Consider the following 15,195-nt stretch of genomic DNA (forward strand, 5'->3'; position numbering starts at 1 on the left):
CCCACCCACGAGTTAAATTGACATATCAAGGATAAAATAATTTTCCAACATTACATAATGGTAGCTGTTCAATATTATTTTAAAAGAGTCAATTTGAAGCAATAATAAAAACTTTCTAAAGGTAACATTTTTCAGACCATAACCTGTCAGTAATTCATTTGAAAATAAAATGATCATAAATAGCTTCTTTACATAATAGAATGGAACCTAAACATTTCCCCTTCTGAACCACCTAGCAGAATTCTTTGAACCCAATTTTTTTTGTAAAATAAAATAATAGTAAATAATAAAAAAAAAAAGCTCACCCCATTTGGTGATAAAAAAAAAAAAGTCACTTGATCATTTCAGCTCAACTTCTCTTGCTTTCTAGTGTCATGGAGTGGAGGGAATGTGCTAGGCATCTATTTCTTTTGTTCCATCTGTTAATGACAAACTGACTTAAATCATCAATGTATGTGAATTACAAATACAAAAGAAGCTAGGTAGTTGCTTAAAAAATATAGTTATTCTGGGATGTGGTGCCTAGAAATTCTGGATTAAATAAGTGGTTTTTGTCTAAGATACTATTGGCTTAGATATTTATGATAAGTGAAACATTAAAATGCAGTGCCGGCCTCACCTTAAGGCGGGTGAGGCAGTTGCCTAAAGCCTCCGAACATAGAAAGTCTCATCTTCTATATATCATTCTATATATGTATATATTACATTTTATATAAAAATAATGTATACTAATAAATGACTAGTGTAAAACCACGTATAAATGTGTGGAAAGTATAATAAAAATAATAATAAGATAAAGACAAAACAAGAAAGGAAATGGAACACAAGAAAATGACAAACAAGATGATTAAATTATAATAAATTATTTATTTCTGTTTTAAAATTTTCAATGTTAGTGTAGATTATTTTATATCAAATGCAAAAATTTACTATTTATAGAAAAATAATTGGCTAAGTCTATCTAAGTTTTATAAGTAATAGTTTAGAGTTAGAAAAAAAAAAATCCAACATAAAATATGCATTAAATTACCGGTGAAAAAAATATGCATCAAATTATATTAATGTTAAAATTTGAAAGAAAAAAAAAAACTTAAAAGAAAAAGCCACAATTTTTGTGTTCGCCTACGGCCCCAAATTTGCTTGGGCCGACCCTGTTAAAATGTTAAATCACAATGAACCTGTGATTTCTGTAAGTATTTGAACTTCTCAGATTATAAATGCTGATAGAGAACAATGGAAGCCAACTTGGTCGAAAATTTTCCAGAAATATGCAGTTAAGTCTCACTATTTTCAAGTTATGTTACTTTAGTACCTTTATTTTCTTGATAAGATTCAGAGAACTCCAACAACTGAGAAGATCTTGCAACTTCAAGCAACTTAATCAACTTTTTATCGCCACCTATTCGGGCTTCGTCGAGTGGAGTATTTCCCCATCTGCAAGAATGGGTGGAGCTAATAATCAGGTATGCGGTGCGGGAACAGTACGGAGAATGTGAACTAACAATAGTCCTCCACTGGGTTTTCTTCCTTTTCCGAAAATAATGCATACCAGAATATGTTCCCTGTTTTCTTTCTACCTTGTTCTAGTTTTGAGAATGTTGCAACACAGACCAGTACTAACATTCCAAACAAGTCTCTGGAATTTTATAGTCAACTTACTCTAAAAAAAATTAAGGGAAAAAAATACAAAACAAACGAATTCAATCACTCGAATAAGGATTGAATTGTTTTAATAAAATGTTTAAAAATCTAAATCTTAACAACATTAAAATTATTCCACTACAAATAGTCATGCATCCTAAGCTGCTGTGTGTATCAATCTCGAAAACAGAAATAATAGCAACATGCACTAAATTAATCTTTTTCCAACTCTCAATAAAAGAAAAAATTCGAAAATTAAAAAAAAATCACAGGGATATGATTTCGTCAGTTCAGAAAAGCACAAAGAGACTCGAAGAGCTCTACTCATCACAAGCCAGATAAGTTTAGAATGTACCTGTCCTTGGAAAAAACAGTTGCTCCTGCTTCTAATAGTAATTCTGCCATTTGAGATAGCCCTTCCGAAGCAGCTATGTGGAGTGGTGTTCTGTGATCATAGTTCTTCACATTTGGATTGATGTCCTTCGCCAAAACCCTTTTAAGAAGATCCAGGTCCCTTCTAGCAACTGTACTGCAGAGAAAACTACCAGTGTCATCAATGGTGAGGACAGCTCCGGCACTGGTGAGCAATGAATCTACTCGATCATGACCATTCTTGAGGGCTTCCAGTAAAGGAGTGTTTCCAAAATTATCTGGTATACAAGTTGATTAACATTTGTTACTAAATTTCTTTTGATAATACATAATATATACGGAAGATTTTGAGAAAAATCATACATAATATAAAAGCCAACCTGTATTATTGACATTAACTCCTTGTTCAATCAGGAAAGCGGTAATATCTTCATACCCTTTAGATGCTGCAACATGCTATGAACAAACAAGAAAACAACCATAAGCACATATTAAATGAAATAAAAAATGTTTATTATGAAACAGATAAAGTGAAAAATCAAAATTGAGAGAGAAGAGGTTCTCAATGAGATGGACCAGAAACCAAGAAAACACTTGCATTTATTTAGGAAGACTCTCTTTACATAGTTAGGACCAAAGTAAGTCATATCTTAGAAGTATATATACTATGCACATAATAGGAGGAAAAAGAAAAACTATCATAGTAGTCTCGAATTCTTACCAAAGCACATCTACCATCATAATCTGTATTGTTTGGATCTGCTCCAGCTTCAATCATGCGTTTTACTCGATAAAGATCACCGACATAAGCAGCACAGTTAACCCTTGTAGCCAGTTCTAGTTCATGAGTTCCAATGTAAATTGTGATATCTGACTCCAAAAGCTTCTTTCGAATACTTAAGTCTTTTCCCTACCAATTGGGAAACATGTTATATAATGATTTTGACTCATCACAGTAAGAATATCTGGTAGACAAAAATAAAATCGAAAAAACAATTTTTTTTGTTTTTCTTTATAGTGAACAATTTCAGTTTGTAACAAAGAAATAGGTGAGTAAAAATCATTTTTCAACGGATGCTAAAGAGATAACAAAAAAATAGCATACCTCGAGGAGGTTGTTCAATACGATCCGTCCATCTAAAAAGTATATTTTTAGGATTTCAGTAAAGGAATGTTTATCGAGTCGCAAAACTCTACACAGTTCACGAGCCACAACAGTATAACGCTGAGGAGTATTGCAAAGAAAAGAAACCTCGCCAAATGAGCTATAGGTCTGTAGCTGTCTACAAAACTCTTCGGTTTTATCACCTTCATCATTCCCTACCTCCTCCTGCATACATTTCATATAAGATTCTACTGGGGGAAAAAAACATCCATATAAAGGCAATACAAATTAAATTAAGAGCTAGACATAAATAGAGAACACACATATGTGAGAAAAACCCCAATGTTGTATGTTTGTATTCGAAGAATGGCAACAAACCCCAACCTAAAAAAATGATCAAGGCTTTCTTAACTTCCAAGGCAAAATAAATAAATAAAAAATAAGGGAGGTTGAGATTGTAGACTTTAAAATAGCTAACACAAATAAAGGCATGAAATGAGATACTCGTGAAGCCATAAAAATGCAGACATTGTTGGGAACGGTGGGAAGCGTACTTGACTCTTGAAGTGCTGCTTGTCGAAATCTACTTCTTATATAAAACAATAATAGGGAGATCAATTATCTAGTACGTTTTTTTATTCATGAGGCTTTCAAACATGGCATCTTTACCAAACACTTAGAAGTGCAATCAAAATGAAGACGATGTAATGAAGATATGTAAAATAAAAATTAAAAAAAGGTACAACATCATATTGGTAGGAATAATTAGGTTCATACCAGCGCACCATGGCATACAATGTAAAGTTGATCTATTACATTTCCCTGCTCTATGATCACTTCTCCTGGAAGGAAAAACTCCTCATGGACACTGATTGCCTGGTAAACCAGAAAAATCAATTATTGTTTCTTTTTTGAAGAGACAAACTGTTTATTAATAAACAAAACAAAAAGTACAGGGTATTGTTAGAATCCTACACTAAGTATACGATCGGTTGGTTGTTTATTAATCTATACCCACTTGGGCACACTCCTCTCATATGCTAGTCTTTGGGAGTTAGTTCTACTTAAGGAGTTGTTAAAGAACCTTTAAAGGAAACATGTAAAAAATAGGAAATAAATTAATTTGTACTCAACAAGAAGAAGCACAAGTTTTACAAACGTAATTTTTAATTGAACACAAGACATGTAATTAAAAATGAAAACAAGATCCCAAACCAACAATAATGTGTTGCAGTACCTATTGATCTAAAAATCTAAAGGAACAGTCTAGAAAGTCAAAGCTGTAATGTCAAATCTCAATTGGAAACTTCAGCCGAAAGGAAAGGTAAAAAAACTAGTTGCTGGAAATTAATCAAGCGTATCTGTTTCACATTATTATCCAAGAGGAATATTACAATGTCTACTTCACACTCTGAGAGCTAGATAACATATGGAAAAGAATAGCTTACAATCTGCTTTATGAATCCTGTAGAGCAGCCCTTGAAAAGAGAAGTTTGTTTAATATACGACTCATATAAGTTCTGTGAAATCTGCATACCAAAAATTGAGATATCTTTATACATTGGTACAATTATACTCTGGTAAATACTCCTTGCAGAAACAGAACAAATTAAAAGAAAAAACAGTGTATGCAACTTATATCTCTTTCAAATTTTCTGGAGAAATTAACTATACAATGAAATATGTACTAGAGGAGCATGTGTTAAATTCACAGTAAAAAATAGCACCCAAGAATCATATTAAATGTATTGTGTTTATCAAACAACAAAACATGAATCAACAATAAACATGTATAAAAATTGGAGCATGAGGAACCTAGATAAACAATTTGAGTTCATGTGGGAAAGAAAAAGCATATAGAACATCTTCAGTCTTTGATCTTTCATCAGAGGCAGCATACATACATGATACATATATGTATTTGTATATGCATATCAGTACCTTGTGGCGAATAGATATTGGAATATCCTGAAGACCAGAAGCCTCAGTGTAGCTCCGGTCAAATTGTAACCGTAAGTGGTCTTTAATTTTCTTGCTTGTATGTTTGTCCAGTTTGTTTCTGTTCATGTATTTGATAAGGTCGGCCATCTTATCTCTAAATTTTTCCGTGTTTGAGCCTTTTACTACTAGAGCTGCTATATTACCAAGCAGATAAGCACCAAGAATCATATCCAGAGATATATAAATCATTATGAATATCATTTCCCTGACATTGACGGCGTGTACATCTCCATAACCTGTAGAAATTAAGAAAGAGAGTCAATATATATATGCATGAGTGGATTCAATCTCCTTTCAATAAAATCTATAAGAATTCATTCAAAGAGAAAGGAGTGTGAAATTTCATCCAAAATAAAAAATAATGAAACAAATAAAGAAAGGATCACAAACCTAAAAAAAAAGATATAAGAAGTAATAAAGTAATGATTTTGATAATGAGAATAAAATTATTTTATCATACAATAAATTTAAGATTAGCTCATAAATTTACATATAAACAAAAAGAAAAAAAACTATTCAATGGCTCTACTATAAGGTCGTAACAGCTAACAGAGTCAAGCCAAGTTGTACGGATTATACAAAAAAGAATGCAGGTCCCCCATCATCAGCTAGAATACATTATTAATAGAGAAATTACGTAACACTTGATGCAACATCTTTTCTAATCAACAGATGTGGCTAGCCATCTTCATTTTTTGTAATTCAAGAAACAGTGAATAAAACATGAAAAAAACTTGCAAAGAAATTCCACTAAGAAAGATGGGTGAATGCAGATTGTAGGTTAGTGACAAATGGCAATTGCCTGCATAGCTTTTATGGCCATTCACTGATAAAGAATTTGTTCCAATGGTAAACATCAAATTCAAGTCACAGTACCACCATTAGAGGGAAAGTACCGTGATTCAGCAAATTCATTTCATTATGGGCTACTAAAATTGAATCAATTCAGTCCTTTGTCCAATCTAATGATTGCCCTCACCCTTAGCAAGAGAGAGATTGAAAGTTTAAGTTCACTAATCTATCACACATGATAAGCTCAATTCTTAGACACCAAACAAATCAATCTATTGAATAAACAAAAGAAAGAAAGAAAAAAATGTCATAGCTAAATGTAACTCCGTACATTCAGTTACATACGACGATCAAAAGATGCTTACCAACAGTCGCCATGGTAACAATGGAAAAATAGAGTGAGGTTATATAACGCTTCCAAAGATTAATCTCTCTAAATTGGGAATAGCTATAATCACCCATCTTCAAACTTCCTATCCATGTGTATCCTTCCTGAGATGGCTCGACAGTGGTAGCAAGATAATAAAGGATGCAAGCAGCTGTATGCGTGCAGTAGAGCTCAACAACGAAAAGTTTTACGATCTTCGTAAACATGTAATTCATACGAGTATCCTTTTCCAATTTCTCAAAAAACTCTGTGACTCTACAAGCTCGACTTAGCCTAATGCATAATAAGTACCTCACTGGCTCTTTTCTCCCAGAAGCCTGAAAACAACATGTGGGGTTCGAACACCATTTTAAAACACTAAGATTGATTTGTATTGTACATCATAATTTCAGAAAACATTAGAACCAAAATAGTCAAACCAATATTAAACCATTGTCTCAAGAACTAGCTGGAACTATATAGTAAAGACAATTGCAGTTAATTCAAACAAAATGACCGGTAAAGAATAAGATAGTAAAGCTAAAGATACTATAAAAAAGGATGCACCTAAGAGATTGGCAGATTTACATAAACAGCTCCAAGGAGATTTAATTGAACTTTGACAATTGTAAATGTTTAATCTTGAGGGAAGTCTAGTTCAATTCAAAGAAATTGAATCCCTCTATTTTGTGATAATTTATCTTCCGAAACTACAGTTGAAGTTTCTTCGAATCATTCTCAACACATTTTCCTAAAAGCGAAACTCAACGAATTGAATTCAAAACAAAATACCTTATAGATATAATCCCAAGGCAAGCAACCCAGAATATCAACGGTGAATCGAGACTTCAAGTACCTGAAAACAAGAGAGAAATCCAATTAGAGTTATAAAGCGAAAGAGAGAGAGAGAGATTGAAAAATGGTGGATGAAAGAGAGAGAGAGGGACCGAAGAGCAATGAGTTTGCGATCGTAGACCATGCGGTGGGAATGGAAGTCACGGTAGGCGACGAAGAAGCGGACGACAATGTCGAGGAGAAAGGCGAATTGGCCGGCGATGTCGAGAAGGAAGAGGTCTTCCGGTAGTCCTCTGAAGAAGCCGAACTCGAGTGGAGTGAAGAAGGAGGAGTAGACTGCCCATATCAGAATGAAGTGCGTCCACACCACGTACCACCTGCGTTGCCGCCATAACCAGTTACTCTCTTCTCTTCTCTTCTATTCAATATGGTGGTAAAAATAATTTTTTTTTAAATTTTTTTTTGGAAAAATATCATTTTAATATGGTTTGTGAAAATTACAACCTAATTTAAGTTAACCTCTTTAATTTTTACCCACATTTTAAAGCTCTTTGATTAATATCCAAACTATTAATGACTCTACCCATTATACAGTGGTCTAGTGGAACTGACAGTGAAATATTATTTAAAGAGGGAAGTAAATGACACGACAAAGACAAAAATTGAGATTTTTACATTGGACTTCTAGTAGTGTTTTAAGGGTAATATGGGAAATGTGCTTAAAAAAGTGGGTAATATTCAACTAAATATTATTAGTAGCTATTTTTAGTTAACTAATCCTAAAACTGGGTATTTTTCAAGTTATCCCATATGGTTTTATACTTTTGTTTCTCTTGGTTTTTGTTTCCGTAATTGTTTAGATAATGTGTTTTGACAAATTTCTTTTTGTACTGATTTGTAAAATGGTTAAAATACAACCATTTTAATTAATGATTTCTCAACTAAAATCACAAATAATTTACTAAACTAACAATTCCGAACAAAAATAAAATCATTCTGCTTAAAAATTGTATTGTTATATTTAATTTTTTCTTCATCAAAATTGAGTTTAGGGTTCTATTTTAACTATTTTATAAAACATAAAGTCCAAAAAGTAATCTGTTAAAATACAATGTCCAAATAGGTAATGAGACAAAATACAGAGTCCAAAAAAGTATAAACCATTTTAATATAGTTTTATACTTTTTTTTAACCTGTATTTTGTCCTATTACCTGTTTGGACCCTGTGTTTTGTAAAATTGTTAAAATAGAATCCTAAACTCAATTTTGATAAAGAAAAAATTGAATATAACAACATAGTTTTTAAGCATAATGATTTTATTTTTATTCTGAATTATTAGTTTGGTAAATTATTTGTGATTTTAGTTGATAAATCATTGACCAAAATTGGGTTTTGGGGTTCTATTTTAACCATTTTACAAAACATATGGTCCAAAAAGTAATTTGTCAAAACACAGTGTCCAAACAGGTAATAAGACAAAACACAGGATCCAAAAAAGTATAAACACTTTTAATATTGTAATTGAAAATATTTTGAGCAAAATTGTAATTAGGTCCTATTTTAATTCATTTTGTATAACACGGGTTTGAATTGTAAATTAACAATTTACAAAGAGAATTGCTAAGGGGCATCAGTGTACCCAACAATACAAGGAGATGGTGTACTGCTATTAGTGCAATAACAGTATCGAGTTTTACGTATTTGAATTTAATAAATATTAGTATATATTGCTAACCAATTATAGAGTGTCATCTCATGTAGTGTTGGGCATCTTCAGGTGTTAAATAACAACACTTATTAACAAAATACAGAGCAAATTACGTATTTGGGAAAAACCCATAAACCCAATTAGTATTTTTTTTATATATTTTTAGAATTTTTAGAAGTCATGTAACTTTACACTTTATTTTAAAATAGAAAGTTTGCTTGAATTAACTCTAATTACAAATGTAATGAAAATTTATTATAAAGTTTAGTAAATCACTTAGTAATTATATAATATAAAAAAAAACAAGTAAGTATGTAGTAATTACAACTTTAATCACATCTATACTTTGTAATTATTGGTTAAATAAACATGTCAAATTTTGTAATTTTCTCGAATTACACTCAATTTTAATTACATATATCTTTCCAATTATATAGTAATTATTAAAAAAAAAAACATTAATTTTTTTTAAGTAAATGTATGCAACTTGCATTCAAATCATTTGAATAGATAAATAAATTAATTATTAAGTCATTTTGTAATAAATTTTATTTTCGCATTTCAAAATTTCCCCTTATAAACAAAACTAACTTTAAGATAGAAATAATAAAGTTTAGTGGGGAAAATTGTAATCTTTTGGTCCTTGGTGATTTTGTTACTAATATTAAGTGAGCATTATCTTCTTTCCTAAGGATACCTAATATTTAAGAAGGGCATAAATGTAAAAATACGAGAGGCAAAAATTAAATATGTAAATTTTAGAAATAGACATGCATAAAAATTGTAATTTTGAGAAAAATAGAACAAAAAAACACTATTTTTTTTTTTAAAAGAAAGGTACATTAATAGAATTTATTGAGTGACAAATAAATTTAACTAAACCTAGGACCACATGGTTCATCCTTAGCCATTTCACGAGATAAGCTAAGATAGTGTTATGGTTTGGATCGGTGATGAACCCTTATCTATTTTTCGTACAGTTGATTCAATTAAAAGATTTTATTCTAAAAAAATAGCAAAATGATTTTCAAAATTAAGAAAGAAAGAACATACAAATGAGAAGAGTTAGTTAATGATATTTAGTATAAATTACCAGTTATCAGGATGAATGACTAATTGGTCGAAATGATGATTTAAACTGGTTCCATTTCCAATTGGTCTCCCAAATCGAGTGGTTATGGTAGAAGAAGAACCTTCGCCACCTAATTCACCACCGTTATCACTTCTCATCAACAAACTATAAGCCCTTTTCCACCATTTTCTCTTGGACTCGTCTTCAAACTCGACTTCTTCTTCATCATCATCTTCATACTTTTCTTCTTCTCTTTTTCTTTCTTGCTCATGATCATGGTGATCACTTTCCATCTATTATTTTCCCAAGAAAATCCCTATGAGTGAGGAGAGCCCAAAAGGAAAGAAAGTTTGGTTTATTGATAATAAACAGATTCGGTTGGGGAACAAAGCAATGAATTGGGTGATTTGAGACCATAATAAACAGCTTTTGGGCATGAGAAAGTGTTGACAGGACTTGTTCTTTGTTGGTACATGGAATCAGAATTTTTGCACAGTTAAATATTTGTGGTGACAAAAGGAATCAGAACTAGGAAAGGTTTTAGATGAGTAAAACTCAAATTAGTGGTCTTGATTTTACTAGATATATCATAAGAGATTTGGAGTTTAAAGAAAGAATAATGTGAAGTGAAGTATTTTTACTATTTTATAATTATTTTGTCCAAAAAGAATTTTCTGGTTTCATTTCTCTTGGTTCTTGTCATTACTCAATCTCTAGACAGAGGTTTTAGTTTTGAGAGTTTGTAAAAGTTTTATGAGTAAATGAATTTATGAATCAAGAGCAACACAATTTTATGAGTAAAATATATATATATATATTTGAATTTTGGTGGCATATTTAATTTTTGTATCAACCCGTCTAAATCTCTTCTATATAAAAAAATGTGTAGATAACAGAAATTTTTTGTTTTCACAGTTTTTTTTGTTAACTTTAATACATTTAAATCTAACTTAAAAATAGATATTTATCAATTATACTAATATAAATTCAAATATTATAAAATATCATTATTGTGATAATATTTAATATAAGACTATATATAATAATTATATTAATATAAATTCAAATTTAATAAAATACTATTATAATAATATATAATACAAAATTAGATATTTAATAATTATATTAATATAAATTTAAATGTTATAAAATATTATTATGATAATAATATATAATTCTAATTTTTTACTAATTATATTTGTTATCCATGTTTCTCACCGTGGGCCCGGGACCGCGTTCCAGGCCCACTAACTGCCCAATGGAGGTTGGGCCCAGTCCAGGACCGTTTGGCAAGGAGCAAGATGGATATCGATAGCCCAATTCTGGGCAAGGCCCGGAAGGCGTCCGAGAAGTATTGTCCGGGATGGTCATCCGAGAGACGGTTCAACTAGCAGAGGATAACAGTCGGGATCGGTACGAACGGTCCCGAAGCCCGGTAAACGACCGAGCTCCTGGTGGATGATCCAGGCTTATGGTAAACGGAGAGGGACAGAGGTAAACGGACCCGGGTCGAGTCCCCAAGGTTGGCAGGATAAAGCATCCATGACCCTGACTTCGCCCTGCGAAGTGTGGGAGTTGTCCCCACGTTTCGCCTACGGAAAAGGCCACCTCGGGATTGTACGTCGCTGGTTCAGACCTGTGCCACCACTGCTTTGACCGATCTTGTCCCCTGAATCTGTCTAGTAATTCGAAATGCCCAGACCAAAAGCTCCAATTTGTCGGATGATAGTTACGGTTTGGGCTGGCCCAATGGGCTCAAGTTAGCATTTTTCTTTGATGTTTTATTTATTATGTATTGGGCTTCCGATAGAGAAGCCAACAATATTTATACCTTTATTGGGCCCGGGTCAGCCCGGCCCACGCCCAGTGCTCCTGTGAACCTATAAATACATGTAACAGAGCACTGGAGAATGGACCTTTTTTTTTTGCATGCATACTGTTACTATGCTAAAACGAAGAGAAAACCCCATTATTGTAGACTCTCTAAGTTCTAATACAAGTGTCTCGTGGACTAAGGCTTGTTAATGCCCCAACCACGTAAAAATCTTGCTTATAACCTCTAAACTCTTTCTCTTAATCTCTCTTATCTTTTATTATTATAGTTTCCGAAAATCTCGGTAAACAATATTAATATGAATTCAAATTTTATAAAATATTATTATAATAATATTTAATACAAAACTAGATATTTAATACTTATATCAATATAAATTTAAATATTATATAATATAATAATAATATATAATACATAATCTTAATTTTTATTAAAAAAATATAATTTATGTTTAAAAATGGTATCATATTATATATATTTTAAAAAAATCATAAATAATGTTTTGATTTAATTTTTTATTTAATATGTTTATGTCGTTTTTTTATATATAATATTGTTTATTTATTAGAAATTTATATGATAATGATACAATTTAAAAAAAAATTAATAAATTCCAACTAAGTAAATATACAATGTATGTTGCTTGTATCTATTAAAAAAAAAGACTCAACGTGTCACATTCATATCAACAGGACATGTGTCACATATAATAACCCAATTTAAGAAATATTAATTACTTTTAAAATAATTATAATATTAAACAAAAAAGTATGTTTTGTGATGTTGAACTCGCGAGAGATCGAAGTAAATCCGAAGAAAATAGGATTGTGTTTGTAATGCCCCGAATTCCCCGATGTGTTTAACGGCATGAATAGTAGGCCGGGAGGGCCGTACTTGTTTAATTATGTTATTAATTGATTAAATGCATGTATATGTTGATTATATTATGATATGATGTGAAATGCATGCATGTGAGTCCATATTTCTTTATACAGGGGTGTGATGGTAATTTGGCCCGTTGAGGGTAAATTGATTATTTATTCGCACGTTGGTGATATAATTTGAGACCACATTATGATGTGGGTTTGTTCGAGCCATCTGGCATGAGACGATCAAGGAATGTTAATTAACGGTTTGGTCATAACAGGCTTAAGCTCGGGGCTCGGGGTGAGTCTCGGGGTGTTTTAATGATTAGAGTGTTACCGGGCATTAAAGGGTAACGGGATGTGAAATATTGGAGTTTGAGAATATTGAGATTAGCGAGAATTGGGAAGCGTTAATTATGATTAACGGCATAGGTGGAAAGTACCAAAGTTGCCCTTGGGTTGGCTTAAGAGACTTTTAAAGACCTAGGGGTATTTTAGTCTTTTGGCTTGGATATATGTTAAGCTTGGAAGGCTGTGGATAAACAGAGTAAAAACAGAGTGTAAGCTTCTTCTCTTCCCGTACCTTCATCTTGCTTCTCCTTCCTTGTGAGTTTTGTGAATTTGTTGAAGGTTTGAGCTTGGGAGCTAAGCCTTGGTACTTTGGGAGAGTGTTCCATTGTGGAAGAGCACCATAACCTGAACTTGAGGTAAGTTTTTAGCTCTTAGTTTCCATGTTTGCTCTATTTTCGTTTTAGGATTTCAGCTTTAGAATTTGATGTGGAAAGTGAGGATTAAAGGGAGTTTTCTTGTTGTCTTTTATTGGGGTTTGATAAGGGTGAGCCATGGGTGTTATTTGGGGGTTTAATCGTGTATTTGGAAGAAGTTTAGAGAGGGTTTGAAGGGCTGGTTTGAGAGGAAAGAGCTCAGGGGAGAAAACTGGTTCGTGTGGCCGACTTAGCCATTCTGGGCTGAGCGCCGCGGCGCAGCAGGGGAGCGCCGCGGCCCTTGGCGTCTGGCAGGGGAGGCCCCTTCTGTCTGAAGGGCGCGCCGCGGCGCAGCAGGGGAGGGTCGCGGCCCTTAAGGTCAATTTTGCCAAAAAGGTGTTTTTAGCATGGGGATTCAAACCTAAGGCCTCGGGATCGAACCTACTACCCGGTTGAGTAGTGTTTGAGGTCCCGGAGGTTAGGTTTTGGTTTGGGAACCTTTTATTATTCATTTTATTGATGGAATCCCATAATTTGGTTATGACCAGGTAACTGCTAAGGGACCAAAAGGTCGATTGTTCTCAGGGTCATTCTTTTATTTGTTCTAGCTCGGACCAGAGGTAAGAAAACTGCACCCCAAATGTGACATGCGTGGATATTCATGAGGCATGTGATTGTGAGAATATGGACATGGATTGAATATGGAATGCTTAGCATACGTTGCTCATTTGTGCATGGCACTGACTTATTAGTCAGGTTTGGCAAGGGTGCTAGTATCAACTATGAAGCTGTGACTTATTAGTCAGGTTCGGCGGTGGTACTGGGCACTGATCACGTTGAGCTGGCTTATTAGTCAGAACGGCCTTAGCGTGTGTCACGCAAGCCAACAAGATTTGATCTGATCGATCATCAGCATTGAATGACTCAAAGAGCATTAATGCCAGACCAACCCCGAGGGTCGATGAATGAAATAAGCGCTTGGAGGCTAGTGGCTTACTCAGCAGCCACTCTCCCATCTGAATTAGGGACATGCATGGCAGTCACTCAGTACGGTTACCAGAACCTGTTGGAGGCTAGTGGCTTACTCAGCAGCCACTCTCCCATCTGAATTAGTGATTTGCTTGTCAGTCACTCAGTGTGGTTTATCAGGACCTCATGTGGTGTTTACCCACTTGTTTGAAAGCTTTATGCTCAGTGTGATTATAATGTTAACCATTTGATAATGTTTACATTAACGTGTTATGTTTTCTTGTTGGGCCTTGGCTCATGGGTGCTATGTGGTGCAGGTAAAGGAAAAGAAAAGCTCACCTAGCCTTGAGTGGAGAGCTGATGTGGTGGTGTGTACATATGCAGCCGCTTGACCACCACGGTCAAGGTGTTCTCAGAGGAACTAGGGGTTTACCCTATTTTTGCCGCTTAGGTCGGCGGGATTGTAACTTTACAATAGTAGTGACCATTTTGTACTGAGAACAGCTTGTAAACGTTTTGTTTAGCTCTGCAAAGCAGTTTGTAATAAAAATCTCCATTTCCTTTTTATTGGTTTTATGCCTTAACCTGTTAATTACACTTAGAGCACGTTTTTGACCAAAGGACTCAGGTAGTGAGTTGAATTTCCGGTCCACCGTTCACCGTAACGGTTCTGGGGTAGCCAGGGCGTTACAGTGTTCGACATACAATTATCGAGAAGACATAAAGACGTGCAAAATTTGACAGATAAAATTATAGCTTTAAGCAAATTCGTCTCGCGAGAAACATATAAATGTGTTTATTTTTTTAGTTTTCTTAAGGGGAACAAGAAGCTTGAATGTTAACATAACTCCTTATTTTATTAAGATTGTAGAGATATATATTTTTTAGATTATACATTTGCATATATCTATTTATAAATCTAAAATCTACTTTTAGATTACATTTTGCACCTCTTTTGGTTGTTGTTA

General features: G+C 33.3%; 1 protein-coding gene across 2 annotated transcripts; it reads right to left on the reverse strand.

The window, feature by feature from the left end:
• Positions 1 to 92: 92 nt before the first annotated feature.
• LOC133831713 (potassium channel SKOR-like) lies at positions 93 to 10,515 on the reverse strand. Of its 2 annotated transcripts, none has more exons than XM_062262109.1 (13): positions 9,876 to 10,515; positions 7,226 to 7,450; positions 7,071 to 7,134; positions 6,277 to 6,616; positions 5,060 to 5,355; positions 4,567 to 4,647; positions 3,896 to 3,994; positions 3,119 to 3,343; positions 2,735 to 2,923; positions 2,394 to 2,469; positions 1,997 to 2,291; positions 1,313 to 1,434; positions 93 to 433 (listed from the first exon to the last, which is right to left on the reverse strand). In XM_062262109.1, exons 1-13 carry the CDS (start codon positions 10,145 to 10,147, stop codon positions 423 to 425), a joined length of 2,295 nt encoding a protein of 764 aa, XP_062118093.1. In that variant the 5' UTR covers positions 10,148 to 10,515; the 3' UTR covers positions 93 to 422. The 2 variants fall into 2 exon arrangements, with proteins under 2 accessions (XP_062118093.1, XP_062118092.1); XM_062262108.1 differs by having other exon boundaries at positions 93 to 419; positions 9,876 to 10,510.
• Positions 10,516 to 15,195: the final 4,680 nt, after the last annotated feature.

Source organism: Humulus lupulus, chromosome 4 (assembly GCF_963169125.1).
Source record: "Humulus lupulus chromosome 4, drHumLupu1.1, whole genome shotgun sequence".
Classification (NCBI taxonomy): Eukaryota; Viridiplantae; Streptophyta; class Magnoliopsida; order Rosales; family Cannabaceae; genus Humulus; species Humulus lupulus.